At 40.5% G+C, this 16,646-nt stretch overlaps 1 protein-coding gene across 7 annotated transcripts in view; it reads right to left on the bottom strand.

Moving 5' to 3' along the window:
• Positions 1-16,646, bottom strand: part of CLIP1 (CAP-Gly domain containing linker protein 1) — a 105,755-nt gene that overhangs the window by 71,361 nt on the left and 17,748 nt on the right. For 3 of the 7 annotated variants that reach the window (XM_075996518.1, XM_075996519.1, XM_075996520.1), the window contains exons 2-3: positions 5,518-5,712; positions 1,758-2,329 (exon numbers count right to left, since the gene is read on the bottom strand). In XM_075996518.1, coding sequence (XP_075852633.1) covers positions 1,758-2,329; positions 5,518-5,602 — 657 coding nt within the window. In that variant the 5' untranslated portion in view covers positions 5,603-5,712. Of the gene's footprint in view, positions 1-1,757; positions 2,330-5,517; positions 5,713-15,918; positions 16,237-16,646 lie in introns of those variants that run through there. The other 4 variants (XM_012782255.3, XM_012782257.3, XM_075996521.1 and 1 more) reach the window with 3 other exon arrangements.

Here is a 16,646-nt window from a genome sequence, read left to right as displayed (position 1 = left end):
TCAAATAGTGAAGAGTGCTGTGAAAAAAACACAATAAGGTAGTGTGATAGTGCTGCCGATGGTGTCTGTAGTTGGGATGGCCAAGGAAAGGATCCCCGAGGTGGTGACATTTAAACCGTGACTTGAACAACTATAAGGCAGCAATCCTGAGAAAAACCTGGGGGCAGAACATTCCAGGCAGAAGAAACAAATCCTGAAGTGGGAATGTACCTGGGTTGTTTAGAAATAGCACAGGGCCAGTGTAGCTGGAGTGGACCAAGAAAGGGGAATGAGAAGGCGGGAATGAGGTCAGAAGGTTGGGCCGGAGACTCTGTCTCTTTAAAAAAAAAAAAAAAAGGAGTGAAATGTAAATATTCATCAAAAACCAGGCATTGTGACATATGCCTACAGTCCCAGCTACTCAGGAGGCTAAGGTGGGAGGTTCACATGAGCCCAGGAGTTTGAGTACAGCTTGGGCAACACAGAAAGGCCTTGTTGCTAGGGGGAAAAATACACACACACACATACTCATTAAAATGGTACTTTTGTTCTAAAAATGAATAAAATAGCTATTATTTCTTGAATGTTTACTGTGTGCCAGGCATTGCTAAGAATTTTATATGCATTATCTAATTTAATCCTCAAAACAAAGCAATGAGGTTAGTATTATTATTCACCTCACTTTTACAGATTAGGACACTAGAAGTTAAACATTTTACTGAAGTCACAAAGGCAAAGCTAGGAGTCAGTTTGGGTTCTTAGCACTGTTACATTGTCCCTCTTTTAATAAAAAAAAATCAATCATTATGTTATAAATTCAGAGGTTCTAGAATGTACAGCATATAGACCTTATACCTTGTGTTTCCTGCTTATTAGTAAAACAGAAACTACTGTACATTTCTTTCTTCTTCCTAGATCTAAATCTGATCATTTAAAAGGCCCAGAGGCCGGATGCAGTGGCTCACGCCTGTAATCCTAGCACTCTGGGAGGCTGAGGCGGGCAGATTGCTCGAGGTCAGGAGTTCGAAACCAGCCTGAGGAAGAGCGAGACCCCATCTCTACTATAAATAGAAATTAATTGGCCGACTAATATATATAGAAAAAAATCAGCCAGGCATGGTGGCGCATGCCTATTGTCCCAGCCACTCAGGAGGCTGAGGCAGTAGGATTGCTTGAACCCAGGAGTTTGAGGTTGCTGTGAGCTAGGCTGATGCCACAGCACTCACTCTAGCCTGCGCAACAAAGCGAGACTCTGTCTCAAAAAAAAAAAAATTAAAAATAAAAGGCCCAGAAATTCTGAAATAACACTCTGACGTCTTGAGTTTTCCGAGACATTTAAGGAAGCACAATCTCGTATCCACCCACACTCTACCCTTAAAGCAAAAACTAAAAACCATAAGGAAAAAAAAAATCAAAGTTTTATAAACACATCTAAGTCTATTTTTGATCTTGCTTTGTCAAGTAAGGTTACTTTAATATTTACAAATTATAAACTCAATATTCTTCTCTTTTGGCTAAACTGGTAGATAAAACTAGAGTAGACTATTGCAAATCTATGCTCATGCTAATACTATATACAAACTATATAGCAAGTTTCTAATTTGTTGCATATTTACACATAAACTGAACTAGAAAAGCTCATTAACTTCTCTATAAATGAGTAGTCATCCCTTCAGAACAGATTCTGAGCCAAGGAGGTCCCATGTGTATATTTCAACCACTCATTGGTGGTTGTTTCTCAATTCAACACAATGACCTCAGGACATTTCTCCACTTACCAATACTCTGTCTCCAATTTTGAGCTCTCTTTCTCCTTTCTTGACTGAGCCAGCCTCTGAAAGGTTGGAGATAGACTCACTGGCAGTTTTTGTAAGGTTACTGATCTGAGATGTAGTTGAAGGTTCCTTTGCTGCTGGTTGGGACGGTTTATGGGGAATATTTGAGGGAGTGGCCAGGGAGGAGGACACCATGCTGGCTGCAGATGTGGACAAAGGAGAAGTAGCTCTGGAAGCCTGAGTCGTCTGCAGCCCGTTAGCTTCATCTTCTGCTTGCACCTTCCTTGTTAACTTTGATGGTCGGGTAAATATGCCCTTTAAAGGCTCGCACTGGAAATACCGAACTCCTGCCACTGAGCCATCATTCTTGCCAATAGGTTCATCTAAAACAATCCCAGCCCACTGGCCTGGTGCAAACTGGGTTTCTCCAAGAAACTGGATAAATCCAGGCTTATTCCCATTCACCCAAACTCGCTCCCCAACTCGAAAGTCATCCACAAATTCTTCTTGAGCCTCAGCAGATGGAGCGCTTGATGCTTTTTCACTGGATATTGTTTTTTCTACTGGAACTGCAACTGAAAACAGAAGAAAGATCAGAAAAGATTCAATTTATAAGCAGACAATCTCTAATGTAAAAGAAAATAAACTAGAGAAAGCCAACAGCCCACAGGTGTAGCCAACCACTCTTACAGAGGTGTTCTGATTTTTAGTTTTGTTTTTTTTAAGTGAGGAGGCAGAGTACTTGATCTATCACTACCATGTTTACTGCTGCTAAAGTCACTGAAGCTGGTGGGTGAGGCTTATTCCTTAGTTGCAATTAAGATTAGAAGAAGCCAAAGCAAGACAAAAATTAGTCCTCTTCCAAGACCTATGTGCATAACATAAGTACGATTTCATTATTTACTCCATCTCCTACCCTGAACATACCATTGAATCCACTGATATGGGCTCTGTTCCTACACTAGTCAATTAAAGCTAATAAAAACTAGGACCATTTGCAATTAGGCTTGATGAAGGAGGGGATTCAGGGCCGCAGCCCCTACCATCATTACTGCAGGACTACCAAATAAACCCCACTCCTCTGACAGCCAAGGTGGAAATCACAGCAAAGAAAAAGGACAGCACCTGCCAAACACCCTGGTATGGCAATACAAATTTGTGTAATCTTTACCTTATGGGAAAGACAGTAGTTATTATTTTGCCAGAAATGTAATATCGACACTGGAAATTTATTCATGCCGTCATCCAACAAGCATTAATTAAATATTTAGTCAACATTCTCAATCACGCTACCATTTTGCTAGGCATATCATGATCTTAGGATGTTACACAACCTCTCTGAGTTTAATTTCTTCATCTGTAAGGGGAGAGTAATATCTCTCTTAAGGGTTTCTTTTTTTCTTGAGGGTTTTAAAATGAGGATTAAATGAAATAACGTATTTATTCATTCTGCACATGATTATTGAGTTCCTACCACTCCAGGACTAGTTACAGGTACTATTCTACACTATGGGACAAAGCAAGACAGCACAGCCTGTGCCCTCTCATAGGATCAAAGCTTAGAGGTAAGGAGACACACAGTAAAGTTATACTCCAGGTAATTTCAGGTAGTCTCAGTGCTGTGGAGGAGACTGCTTTGCAAAGATTAGTGACAGAAGGCCTCCCAGAGGAGGTGACATATGGTCCGAGGCCTGACTGGCAAAGAATATAACACCCAGAGTGGTCTGGCTGCCCTGAGTGGGTGCCTAACATCCCTTTACCCAACATAGAATGGGAGACTTTGAAGTTTCGATATGTGGAGGATTTTTGTTTTCTCTTTTGGAAGATGTTCTCGGAGAGAACAGATAATAACCTGCCAGTGACCAAGGCCAGCCCAGTCACTTTTAGAACATATTCTAGCTTTTATACATCACAATTCTTCTTCATGGGGTGCTGTAAGCATGAATTTCTGAAAAACAATTCATAAAACTGCCCTGAATTCCTTGGCAATTATTAAATATTTCTTTTGGAGCATTTAAGTTTTAGTATTGATAAGCTGCTTTACTCTTTAAAAAAAAATGTCTAGTGTATGCTAGGTAGTACTGGGGAAACCAAGTGGAATTACTCATGATCCCTGGACTCAAAGACTTATTTATACACTATAATATATATATATATATACACACACACACACACACACACACACACACACACACACACACACATATTATTATATGCTAAGGGATATGCATAAATAATGGTGAACATGAAAATGAAAATTCTAAAACAGGGCGAGTACAATAGTGGAAGTCTTCATGGAAGGGTTGATGTTTAAAGGGGTCTTAAAAAGAAGAAAGGCAGCCGGGCGCAGTGGCTCACGCCTGTAATCCTAGCACTCTGGGAGGCTGAGATGGGTGGATTGCTCAAGGTCAGGAGTTTGAAACCAGCCTGAGCAAGAGCGAGACCCCGACTCTACTATAAATAGAAAGAAATTAATTGGCCAACTAAAAATATATAGATAAAAATAGCCAGGCATGATGGTGCATGCCTGCAGTCCCAGCTACTCGGGAGGCTGAGGCAGCAGGATCGCTTGAGCCCAGGAGTTTGAGGTTGCTGTGAGCTAGGGTGACGCCACGGCACTCACTCTAGCCTGGGCAACAAAGCGAGACTCTGTCTCAAAAAATAAAATAATAAATAAATAAATAAAAACAAAAAGAGGAAAGTCTTTGAGGGGAAGGAGAACAGGAGTGCCAATTATGACTGATTTCCCCAAGAATATACATTTCTGAGACAAATCTATTTCTTGGTAGTCTTTTGTTTTATCCATAAAGCTTTCTCTTCATCTAAGATGTTTTATGCTTTCTTTGATAAGAACCCTGTTTCATCGTGATACATAAAATGTAAATAACTTGGGATCTCCATTCAGTCAACAAACACTTACTGAGCTCCTGTTGTTACGAGTTGGGCAATGTTCTAGGTGTGTGGGTGCAAAACAGCAATGGAAAAAAACAAACACAAAGATCCCCGCTTTTGTGGAGAACCCATGAGTGTCTTTATGGAAGAACATGAAGAAACAATGTTGAACTTAATAGATTATGGTGGGCACCTGACCATCTGGAATGACTGAGAACATATCTAATAGTATATAAATCACATTTAAAAAGACCATAAGAGCAAGCATCCGATGCCCTCCTTCCTGTCTCTCTTATTAAAAACCCGGAGTGATCATTATGGGACAGAAATTGAAATGGCAGAGGAAGAGGTGGAGAATAGATGAGGAACAGATCGCTGAAGATAATGAAGGGCACTGGTTCACCTATAAAATGTTTGGGGATAGTTTCCCTTGTTGACCTCGGTATAAGCCATTATCCTGCCCACTCCCTTGATGCCAGTGGCCAACTTCAGGTCAATTAGTGCAATACAATCTTTTAAGCCAGGTCAGTTTTTGTTTTCTGTACATGTCCCAAACCCAAGAAGAAAGGTTCTAAGGAATTCAGGAAGACATATAGGGAAGAAATCTAAAGAAATATACTTTAACATTTTAAGGACCAAATACTGAAGTGATTTGACAACTATTTAAGCACTTTATATTAAATCAACTAAATAAAAAAGATAACTACAAAAAAGTAACCCTTCAGTAAGATTTCACATATAAAATTCTGTCTTAGGTAAAATTTTCTTCATATAGTTTCAATATTAATTTTTATAAAGTCATCTTTAAAGTTAAAATTTCAAATTGAAGTCATATAGGATTATTTGCTGTTAAGGAAAAACAAAGCATTACCCGTTGTAGGTGTCTTCAAAGCCGTGCTTCCAGGCTTAAGGATCTTGGTGGGGGCCTTAAGCCCACTTGGCTTTAGCATACTCATTTTCTTAGTATGTGAGAGCGGGTTTTTCCTTTGCCTGCTGCCACTATCTTTCCCCAACCATTGATACAATTGTGGGTGTTTCTATAGTGAACTCAGTCTCCGGATTAAATCTGCAAAGAGAAATATGTAAAAAGATTTTAGAATCTTTAGGAGAAAGAAAGTAGGAACAATAGTACTTTTTCTTATATATGATATAAACTATATGCTAAGGGATATGCCTAAATAATGGTGAACATGAAAATGAAAATTCTAAAACAGGGCGAGTACAATAGTTTCTCCGGCAGGGCACGGTGGCTCACACCTGTAATCCTAGCACTCTAGGCGGCTGAGATGGGCGGATTGCTCAAGGTAAGGAGTTCGAAACCAGCCTGACCAAGAGCGAGACCCCGTCTCTACTATAAAAATAGAAAGAAATTAATTGGCCAACTAATATATATATAGAAAAAATTCGCCGGGCATGGTGGCGCATGCCTGTAGTCCCAGCTACTCGGGAGGCTGAGGCAGAAGGATCGCTTGAGCCCAGGAGTTTGAGGTTGCTATAAGCTATGCTGATGCCACGGCACTCACTCTAGCCTGGGCAATAAAGTGAGACTCAGAAGTAAATAAATAAATTTATTTCTGTCTCAGAAATAAATAAATAAATAGATAGATAAATAAATAAATAAATAAATAAATAAATAAATACTATCTCCACGCTGAACCAAGGAACCTAGAAAATCCTGAATATTAAAAACATGAAAATGCTGCTGCAATGGAATTAAAGGCTATTTACTATCTTCAAGACAAGTAGGTAAGACAATATATCCACTCTGCTTTGTGCTGTCTAATATCATTGGCTCAGTACAGTGCCTACAAACACAATCCATAAAAGAGGGTTCAGAAAAATTTACACCAAACTTAATGGGGGAAGAAGGGAGCTTTCAGTTTTTACTTTCTATATTAAGTATTACTGCCACAAGCCTGTATTAACTATGGGATTTTTGTGGTTTTTTGTTTTCGTTTTAGAGACAGGGTCTTGCTATACTGCCCAGGCTGTTCTCCAACTCCTGGGCTCAAGCGATCCTCCCACCTCAGCCTCCTGAGTAGCTGGAACTATAGGTGTGTACCACGATGCCCAGTATTAACTGTGCATTTTTTAAATCCACAGAATTATGCATTTTATAATATAAAACTATATATGTTAAACTAGAGGAGGATTAATACTCTTTAATAAAAAAAAGCCCTATCTGGGAAGTGATGAAGTAAAATTATCTTTGTTGTGTCTAGAAAAACACAGTACACTACTGATTTACTCAAGATCGGGTATTTGGAGCTAAGGCAAAATAGTATTTTGTCATATTCTCTTCACCTCCATAGAAAGTGAATTGAGGAAGACGCTGGGACTTGGAAATACAGGAAAATATTTTCAGACATTAATACCTAAAAACATAACGATTCAATCAAAGAGAAAAATGCTGGTATTTAATGACTGTCAAATGATTATGTTCTGCATTTTTCTCGGCTAACAGAGCTTGGATGATGAAGCACAGACCTTACTCTCTTGTCCTGTCTCCCTTACCAGCTCAGCAACGCCAAGCATTTGCAAAGAATCTGGCCAGGAATGACAAAGGAGCCAACATGCCACTGTTGGGTTGAAGGGTGCCTCCCCCAAAGACATGTCCACACAGGACCTGTGAATGTGACCTTATTTGGAAAAAACATCTTTGCAATTGTAATTAAGAATCTTGAGATGAGATCATCCTGGGTTACGTTGGCAGGCCCTAAATCCAATGCTAAGTGTTCTTATAAGAAGCAGAGAACGCACAGAAGAGAAGGTCATGTGAAAATGGGAGGCAGAGACTGGAACAGTGTGTCTATAAACCAAGGATTGCTGGCAGCCACCAAAAACCAGGAGAAAGGCAAGAGACGGATTCTTCCTCAGAGTCTCCAGAAGGAATCAACCTACCAACACCTTGATTTTGGACTTCTAGCCTCCAGAACTATGAGAGAACAAATTTTTGTTCTTTTAAGCTGACAACTTTGTATTCATTTTTAAGGCTGCCCTAGGAAACAAATGCAGCCACGTAAACTTTTCTATTCAAAAACAGACATAACAGAAATCAAACCCGCCGAGCATGGTGGCTCATGCCTATAATCCTAGCACTCTGGGAGGCCAAAGCAGGAGGATCACTCAAGGACAGGAGTTTGAAACCAGCCTGAGCAAGAGCGAGACCCGTCTCTACTAAAAATAGAAAGAAATTAATTGGCCAACTAAAAATATGTAGGAAAAACTAGCCGGGCATGGTGGCGCATGCCTGTAGTCCCAGCTACTCAGGAGGCTGAGGCAAAAGGATAGCTTGAGCCCAGGAGTTTGAGGTTGCTGTGAGCTAGGCTGATGCCACGGCACTCTAGCCTGGGCAACAGAGTGAGACTCTGTCTCAAAAAAAAAAATACAATCACTTATAATTATACTTTATCATTTGTAATTACTGTATACAACAGGTAGCTTTATCATTCATCCCTGCACTGCTGGGTGCACCTGCTAATTGAGCCCAATTCTTTTTTTTTTGAGTCAGAGTCTCACTCTATTGCCCGGGCTAGAGTGCTGTGGCATCAGCCTAGCTCGTGGTAGCAACCTCAAACTCCTGGTGAGCCCCATTCTTTACTCCTCCTTTCCTTTCCATACTCTTTAACTCTTGCTTTCTGTAATTCAGGTTGATCAAGGTGATGATGAAACGTCTGTATATCACCAACCTCTTCTCTGAACATTCTTTTTCCCTCCTTGCCTTATCTAGAACATTGATCGTACCTGAACATACTGCTCCCCCTGCAGCCTTCTAAAGAGCGTGCGGATAGCTGACCCTATCGGTTCCTATCGATACTTTACCACTTCTCCAACCTTTCAAAACTCAAGCTCCTTTCAAGCTGTGCCACCTGGTACCCCTCCTGCAGCCAATATCCAGTCACTTCACTCTCTTCCTTTCATTCCTTTGAACTTTTACTTCCTTCTTACTATCAACATCTTCCTCCACTCCTTTTAAATACAGATGTCAATAAATAGTCCTACCAACAATCCCTCCTACACTCACGCCTCTAAATTCCATCCTCATGGTCAAAGGCTACAAGCTTCTCACTCTAACCACCACCTCTTATCCTTTGACCTCTTGCTCCTCCAAATGGCAGTGTTAATATCTCCTGGGAGTGTTAGGAGCACAATCTGCAGTTGCATGTCTACGTCTCTGGTATCCTCATTGTAACAGTCCTTCATCCTTGCTGAGACCTGAAATTTTTAGTATTTTAATAATACTGCCTTAGCCAAACTATTTTTTATCTCCTCTTTTAAAAATAACTTCAGAGGCAGTTTATAGGGAGCAGTTTATTGGTGAGTGACCCAAGATGGTAGTGACCACCAGCTCGATCTCTCAAGGCTCTTCACTGGACTTGGCTCTAAAACATTACCAGCTATTTCCAAAATTTGAATCAGAACACCTCAAAAATATAATGATGTCCAACTACCAAACATAGCAAAAATGTATCCAAGACTCATAGGTCAATTCTAAGAGTTCCAAAAATTATTAACAGCTATTATCACTGTAACAGCTGAACACCTCCCTAGACAAAAAAACCTAGGTGACTCTGTAAATCCTGGTGCATTTTCTTTTTCCATTTATTTTTAAAGGTCGGTCACATTACTTTATAATCTCACTTTCCAAACTGAAACATGTACCTATACATTAACCCCCAAAATCCTATATTTACCCCATTTACCGATGCAATCGTTAGACTATTTTTTTCAAGCCAATAACCATTTGTAAAATGTTTATTTCTAGAACTTAAGTCACTTCTGAACAGTCTAAAATAGCTACGATTTTGCTTACACTCTCTCAAATGGGAGAAACAGACAGACCTACTTCCAAGCACCAACTAGTATGAGGGACACAGACTGCTCAGCCATACAATCCTTTCTGACTCTCTTCCCTGCTCATTAAAAGGTTTACATTTTTGCTCTAAAACAGGAAGCTGTATTGCTAAACACAAACACTAGAGGAACAGTTTGTTTTTTTTTCCTGTGTAATCTATAGATTTATTTTAAAAGACAAAGCAAGGCCTGAAATGAGCAAAAATTTTGAATTAGATTGATATCCTTATCTTGTGATTTAATTCTGAGATCTGATCTAAATAACAAAGGTAAAGGGCAAGATATTTATTTCAAAGAAGCAAATAACTTTAGAAGACCTGCCCTTTTGGGAATTTCCAAAAAGGAAGTGTGTTCTTTTTTGAAGTGAGGATGTTAGCTTTACTCAAAGTTAGGATTCCAGAAAGTAAGACTATTCTCCTTCCACTCAACAACAAAAAAATGTGTTCTACCCTCTATAAAGTCAAGCCTTGGTGCACATTTGTCTAGTATGTTAGATACTGCTACGGTCTCAATACCTGGAAAATGCTAGCATCTGCAGAAGTTCCAAATTGTTAGAACAACCCCAGTGCATACAAGCACCACAAATGTTAGTTACAGTATTATTATTTCTAAGAATCCAAGCTCCCCATTTTCCTCTCAGATACCACCTCTTGTCACTATACATTATTTGAACAGGAAATTACATAAAATTCTGTCTTGTTTTAAACAAATTTTCAGAGATTGGGTATACATTTGAAGACCATAGCCTTCTCAAAATAAAAATATGCTTGTTGGCCGGGCACAGTGGCTCACTTACACCTGTAATGCTAGCACTCTGGGAGGCCAAGGTGGGTGGATTGCTCAAGGTCAGGAGTTTGAAACCAGCCTGAGCAAGAGCAAGACCCCATCTCTACTATAAATAGAAAGAAATTAATTGGCTAACTAATATATATAGAAAAAATTAGCGGGACATGGTGGCGCATGCCTGTAGTCCCAGCTGCTCGGGAGGCTGAGGCAGGAGGATCGCTTGAGCCCAGGAGTTTGAGGTTGCTGTGAGCTAGGCTGACGCCACGGCACTCACTCTAGCCTGGGCAACAAAGCGAGACTCTGTCTCAAAAAAAAAAAAAAAAAAAATATATATATATATATATATATATATATGCTTGTTGTATTTACTCCTTTTAATAACCACCCACCTATAACCTGTCTCATTAAGAATATTCAAAATATCTACATTACGAAAAAAATTTACTTGTAGTAGGAAAGAGTGAGTCAGATCAGGCACAGTGGTTCATGCCTGTAATCCCAGCACTTTGGGAGGCCCAGATGGGAAGATTGTTTGAGGCCAGGAGTTCAAGATCAGCCTGGACAACACAGCAATACTCTATCTCTACAAAAATCTTTTAAAAATTAGCTGGGCATGGTGGCATGCACCTATAGTCCCACCTAATCAGAAGACTGAGGCAAGAGGATAATTCCAGGCTGCAATGAGCTATGATTGCACCATTGCATTCCAGTCTGGGTGACACAGAAAGACCTCATCTCTACAAAAAAAAAAAAAGTTAAAAAGAAAAAAATGAGTCAGTCACCAGAATTTTGAACAAAACCAAAAATAAAACAAGTCTAGTAATGAATCCCAAAGTTTAGGGGTCAAGTTAGTGCTGACCAACACTCTATGCAAAGCACAAAGAGCAGTTACAGTTCCAGCTGCCCCAGGAGACCCGTATCAAGCCGGTTCACTCTGGAATCACGCCCACCATGCTAACACCCACTGCCATTCAGACCATCTTGGTAACTACCCTTCCACAAACGGTATCTTGCAAGGGAATGGGAATTCAAAAGTTAAAGATTCACTTCTATTCTCCTTACATAAGAATTTATTCTAAAAGTACAGAAATGTTTTTTTGGTTTTTTTTGAGACAGAGTCTCACTTTGTTGCCCAGGCTAAAGTGAGTACCGTGGCGTCAGCCTGGCTCACAGCAACCTCAAACTCCTGGGCTCGAGCAATCCTGTTGCCTCAGCCTCCCGAGTAGCTGGGACTACAGGCATGCGCCACCATGCCCAGCTAATTTTTTCTATATGTATTAGTTGGCCAATTAATTTCTTTCTATTTATAGTAGAGACGGGGTCTTGCTCTTGTTCAGGCTGGTTTCCAACTCCTGAGCTCAAATGATCCACCCGCCTTGGCCTCCCAGAGAACTAGGATTACAGGCGTGAGCCACCACGCCCGGCCCAGAAATGTTTTTAATAATAAAAATTGATGTAAAGCAGATAAATATTGTCTTCTGTGGCTATAAATTCACTTTAAATTGGCAATTTCAAGTTTCTGCAATCTATGTGTAGAGGATGCTTCATTGCTAAAAAGTTGTCTTCAAGACATCCCAGTTAAAGAATGATTAGAGGTTTTCAACACGAGTTAATAAAACTTAAAAAAAAAAAAGAGTCATTAGAGGGAAACACACCTAGTGGGCCTGCAAAGGGCTCTCAGTCTCAAAGAAAGTAAATACTTCAGGATTCTAGGGCTTACACATCTAAGAAAATAAGGACATGTGACTGTTAAACAGGGAAAAAAGTAGGGAACACATGGGACAATGCTTTAAAAAACCAGTCTACTTCCAAAAAATAGAATGCTGGAGTCCCGGCCGGGCATGGTGGCTCACACCTGTAATCCTAGCACTCTGGGAGGCCGAGATGGGCGGATTGCTCGAGGTCAGGAGTTCAAAACCAGCCTGAGCGAGACCTCGTCTCTACTAAAAATAGAAATTAATTGACCAACTAAAAATATATATAGAAAAAATTAGCTGGGCATGGTGGCGCATGCCTGTAGTTCCAGCTACTCGGGAGGCTAAGGCAGCAGGATTGCCTGAGCCCAGGAGTTTGAGGTTGCTGTGAGCTAGGCTGACACCGAGGCACTCACTCTAGCTGTGAGCTAGGCTGACACCGCGGCACTCACTCTAGCCTAGGCAACAAAGTGAGACTCTGTCTCAAAAAAAAAAACAAAAAAACCCCACAAAGAATGTTGGAGTCCCTCTGATACTGACATGCTTTGCGGGGGGGGGGGGGGGGGGGGGAGCAGTAACAAAATTATTGGGGGGGGGCACATAATCTCTCTACTTAAACTCAAAGAATCAACGTTAGGAAAAAGTGCCAATATCTACTTCCTGCAGTTACTTAAAAAAAAGATGGAGAGGGACAATTTATCAATGCAGGAACATAGGGTCTTTGAAGTTTTTGTTTGTTTGTTTTAAGGAGGACAATCCCTAAAAATATTAACCCTCAGAGACTAGGATTCTAGATATCTGTATGAACCAACACCTCTTCTTCCAAATCCAACTGAAACAGATACAAAGAGCAAAGCAATATAATAAAAAACAGACAGTGACAATTGCAATACATCTAAATTTAGGCCTCTGGGTCATAAATAATTTGTATCAGTGATAAGCAAGTCTAATCATTTCAAACTGTTACTCGCCTGGTGCTACAGACATATTTTCACAGAACAAGAAACCGTTATGTTTATTTACAGGGAAAATTGACAGAAAATTACACAGCAAATAGAGCCACAGACTAACCAAAGACCCACTCACATAGTAAAAATACTTTTGCTGTTCAACTGCTGAGTTTTCTGCTTTGAAATGTCCTGCCAGAGGATACTCACAATGATTTTATCATCACAGGATTCTCTTTCAGCAAAATATAGAGGGCCTGCCTCAATGTCTTTACTTTTTATCTACAGAAGTTGCAGAAAAGTCAACACAAAACTAGCAATATGAGACAACTGGTACCTCATGGTGTCTGTAGAATCGGGGCAGGCTTCAGCTCATATCCTGCCAGAAGGTGGCAAACATTTTGAACAACCTGGTTATGAAGTCATGCTGATGACCTCACAAACGGGAATTCTGACGTTGGTCTACCTCCAGGTTGCATCCTCACCACTTTAAAGATAAACCAGAAGGTTCTGCAACCCTGAACCTGGAGCTAGTGACTGGAGAAATGTACTTCCTCCCATCTGAGATCAGCAGCATCTTTCTCCACTGCTGACCAGCGTAAGCAACACAGGTAACAGAGGAAAGCACAGCCATCTAAACAACTTAACACCAGTAGTGTGTGCGTGTTTGCGAATTTTTATTTTAGTTCAGTTCTAAACACTTTTTCTTAGTATTCTCTTCTGGAAAATTAGGCTATTTTTAGGAATTCTGAAAATTGAATAGAAAGCAAATCATAAACTTAAAATGTTACCCTTGCCACTCTAATATATTGCTAACTTCACCAGCCCCAATATTTACTCTATTTATTTACTAAGCAAGAAGTTCATTTCGAAAATGCCAAAAGCGTAAAGCCTCTCTCATGACAGCTCTGGAGTAGTACTGTGTGTCTTCGCTAGGAAAAGGCAAAATGGCCAGGTTGTTGTTTTCTCCCTCTTATCAGTGAAATTTTATTGTTACTTCCAAGTGCTTATAAATTCTTAAATTAGAAGGAACTATAACAAAGGACTAATAATAATTTCCAGGTGATGGGATTATTGGTAGTTTTTATATCTTCTATGTGTTTTCTGGGGTCTCTCAAATTTTATTTAACAGGTATAATTAATTTCATAAACAGGAAAAACAATTTAATGACTTGTGAGCCACAGTAAAATGCCTTCAACAAAGAGCAAGGAAACAGACTCTACTGTGCTGCTTTCTGCCTTGGCACATGCAGCACAACAAAGCAAGGTGACAGTGGACACATATGGAGAGGGTGATGGGCTGTTCACCAAGTCTATTTCTTCTTCTTCCTGGATTCGCAGGGTATTTCCCAGCTCCCTTTGTGGTTCAGTATGGCCACATGACTGAGTTCCAAGCCCACGGAATGAGCGGTGGGTGAGACTGTGCCACTTCTAGGCCTCATCCATAGGGCCTCCCACGTGCACTTCCCCAGCTCTGCCCCTCATGGCTTGATGGAGACGAGCCCAGCAACCCCAAAAGCATGTACTGAAGACTGGGGAATCACAGGATGGAAGAAGCCCGGATCCCTGAATCAGGGATCTGATTCTCTACACTTCCCCATCAGAAAATACCATCCTGAACTTTTCCAGAACTGAAAATAAACTTTTATCAGTTTAAGCCACTAAAATTAGTGGGTTTATTTACTACAGCAGCTAGCTTTTCTTACCTAACACAGTGTCAAAGAGATTAAAAACTATCCTTAGAGCTTTGGAATCATCTCAGCTAAGTAAACTGCTCAAAGAATTTAACTTTTAGGATAAGCATCTGAGATGAAAATGCTCCATATCACAAAAAGTACAATAATATGAATAATAAAGGTACTCTATTTCCTTAAGAGCAAAAAGATACTTTACTGGCAAGAGCAAAATATCACATAGGTTTGACAACAGCATACTAACTTATTAAGACAAGACAGATGAGGAATTGATAACTGTCCAAGTTGGGTGATGGTACTATTCGCTCTGCTTTTGTGCATGTTTGAAATTTTCCATTATTACAAGTTTTTTATTATAGAAGATATATACTTTAATAAAATCTGACCCACCTTCTCCCTGACCCAATACCCTAAAAAAAGCTTAAGCAATTTACAGAAACAAGTTCCTCAAAAAAGCAGTTCCCCAAAACAATCACACAGTGTAAATTATGTTCAAATGAAAAGGAATAATATTCTTCATAATTCTTATCTGATTTCTTAAAAGTTTTTTTTTTTTTTTACTTTTTTTGAGACAGGGTCTCCCTCTGTTGCCGCCTACAGTGCAGTGGCATCATTGTAGCTGACTGCAACCTCACATTCCTGGGCTCAATAAAGAAGAGCGAGCTGGCCTGGGAAGTGAAACACCTGGATCCCATTCCAGCTGGATGACCTTGAACAACTGATTCAACCCCTCCCCAGACCTCAGTACTCTCATTTACAACCTGAGGATACTAATTAAATAAGATCTGTTTCCAACTCCATCGTTTTGTAGTTCTACCGACCGTTATGGATTTCAAATCTAACTCCTACAAGTGAAAGGTCAAGGATTCAAAAGTGAAAAGACAGACTGTGGCTCTAACCTTGCCAAAGTAAAAGTGCAGGACTCTGCCAACAGTGAAGAACGAACCCAAATCTGATAAGATCAGCCCCGACCAACACAGCATCTGCAGGCGCTCGCCAGCGCGGTATCGTGTTGCCCAGGCAAATCGCAGCGCTCCACTTCGTCCACCACCCACTCCACCATTCACACCCCATCAGCAACATGAAAATACCCCTACATTTACTCAGTCAGGAAATTCTGTTGAGAGGCAAAGGAGAGTTGAAGATTTGCAATGAATTTAACCTGCCAGGAGAGGGAGTTTAACACCGAGCTAACAGAAACGGGCTGCAAACTAACCACAGCGTCTAGAAACCCAGGTTTCAACTCGGCCCTGCAGTGAGAAAATTCAGCACCAGACAGGTTGGTTAAGTGACTTACCTGGAGACAGCTACACTCTGAGACTTCTGGCCTTCCTTCTAAGGTGTTATATGTTCATGGACTTTGTACCAGAAGGAAAGCGGAAAGATGTTCTGAGAGCAACGGAAAGTCTAGTTTGGGAGATGTTTCTGAAGCTGATGTGCAAGTCAAGCTTGAGAGAAAAACTCAAAGGCTGTGTTCTAATATCATATTCCTGGGTCTGGGAGGTTCATTCACAGCTTAATCCTGTCCCATGAAGTCATGGTTATGTAAGTGTCTGTTGTATGCTGTGTCACTTGCTGTCCCCCACCCCCAACACAGGACAGTGTAACCTGAGCTCACGCTTCGGGCTGCTGAAAACACTTACACAACACTGGTAGATTTCCAAATTGCTTTGTATTTCCACTAAAGAAAGGCAAGTTATGCGATTATTTTTCTTCTTTCAGTTTCATTCACATTGCTGAAAAGACTGGAAAAGGACAAATAAAACTGAAGGGTATCTGCGTATTTTCTTCAATTCCTAAGTAAAACAAGGAAGGTCAAATATTTCAACTTCACAGAAGACTATCAAGGCCTGCTTGGGGCCAATTAAAAAACATCTCATTTCCTAGAAGAATTGGGCTGAGGGCCTTGGCTGGGAAATGCAGAGTGAGACCTGGTTTCCCATGTGCGGCTGTTTACGTACCCACACCCTTACTCCACTGCTACACGCAGCACGTGCCCACACTTAAGGGCTTCAGGGGACACTG

This window comes from Microcebus murinus, chromosome 22 (genome assembly GCF_040939455.1).
Source record: "Microcebus murinus isolate Inina chromosome 22, M.murinus_Inina_mat1.0, whole genome shotgun sequence".
Taxonomy (NCBI): Eukaryota; Metazoa; Chordata; class Mammalia; order Primates; family Cheirogaleidae; genus Microcebus; species Microcebus murinus.
The sequence above is the reverse complement of the archived record's forward strand: the minus strand, read 5'-3'. Positions and strand labels throughout refer to the sequence as shown.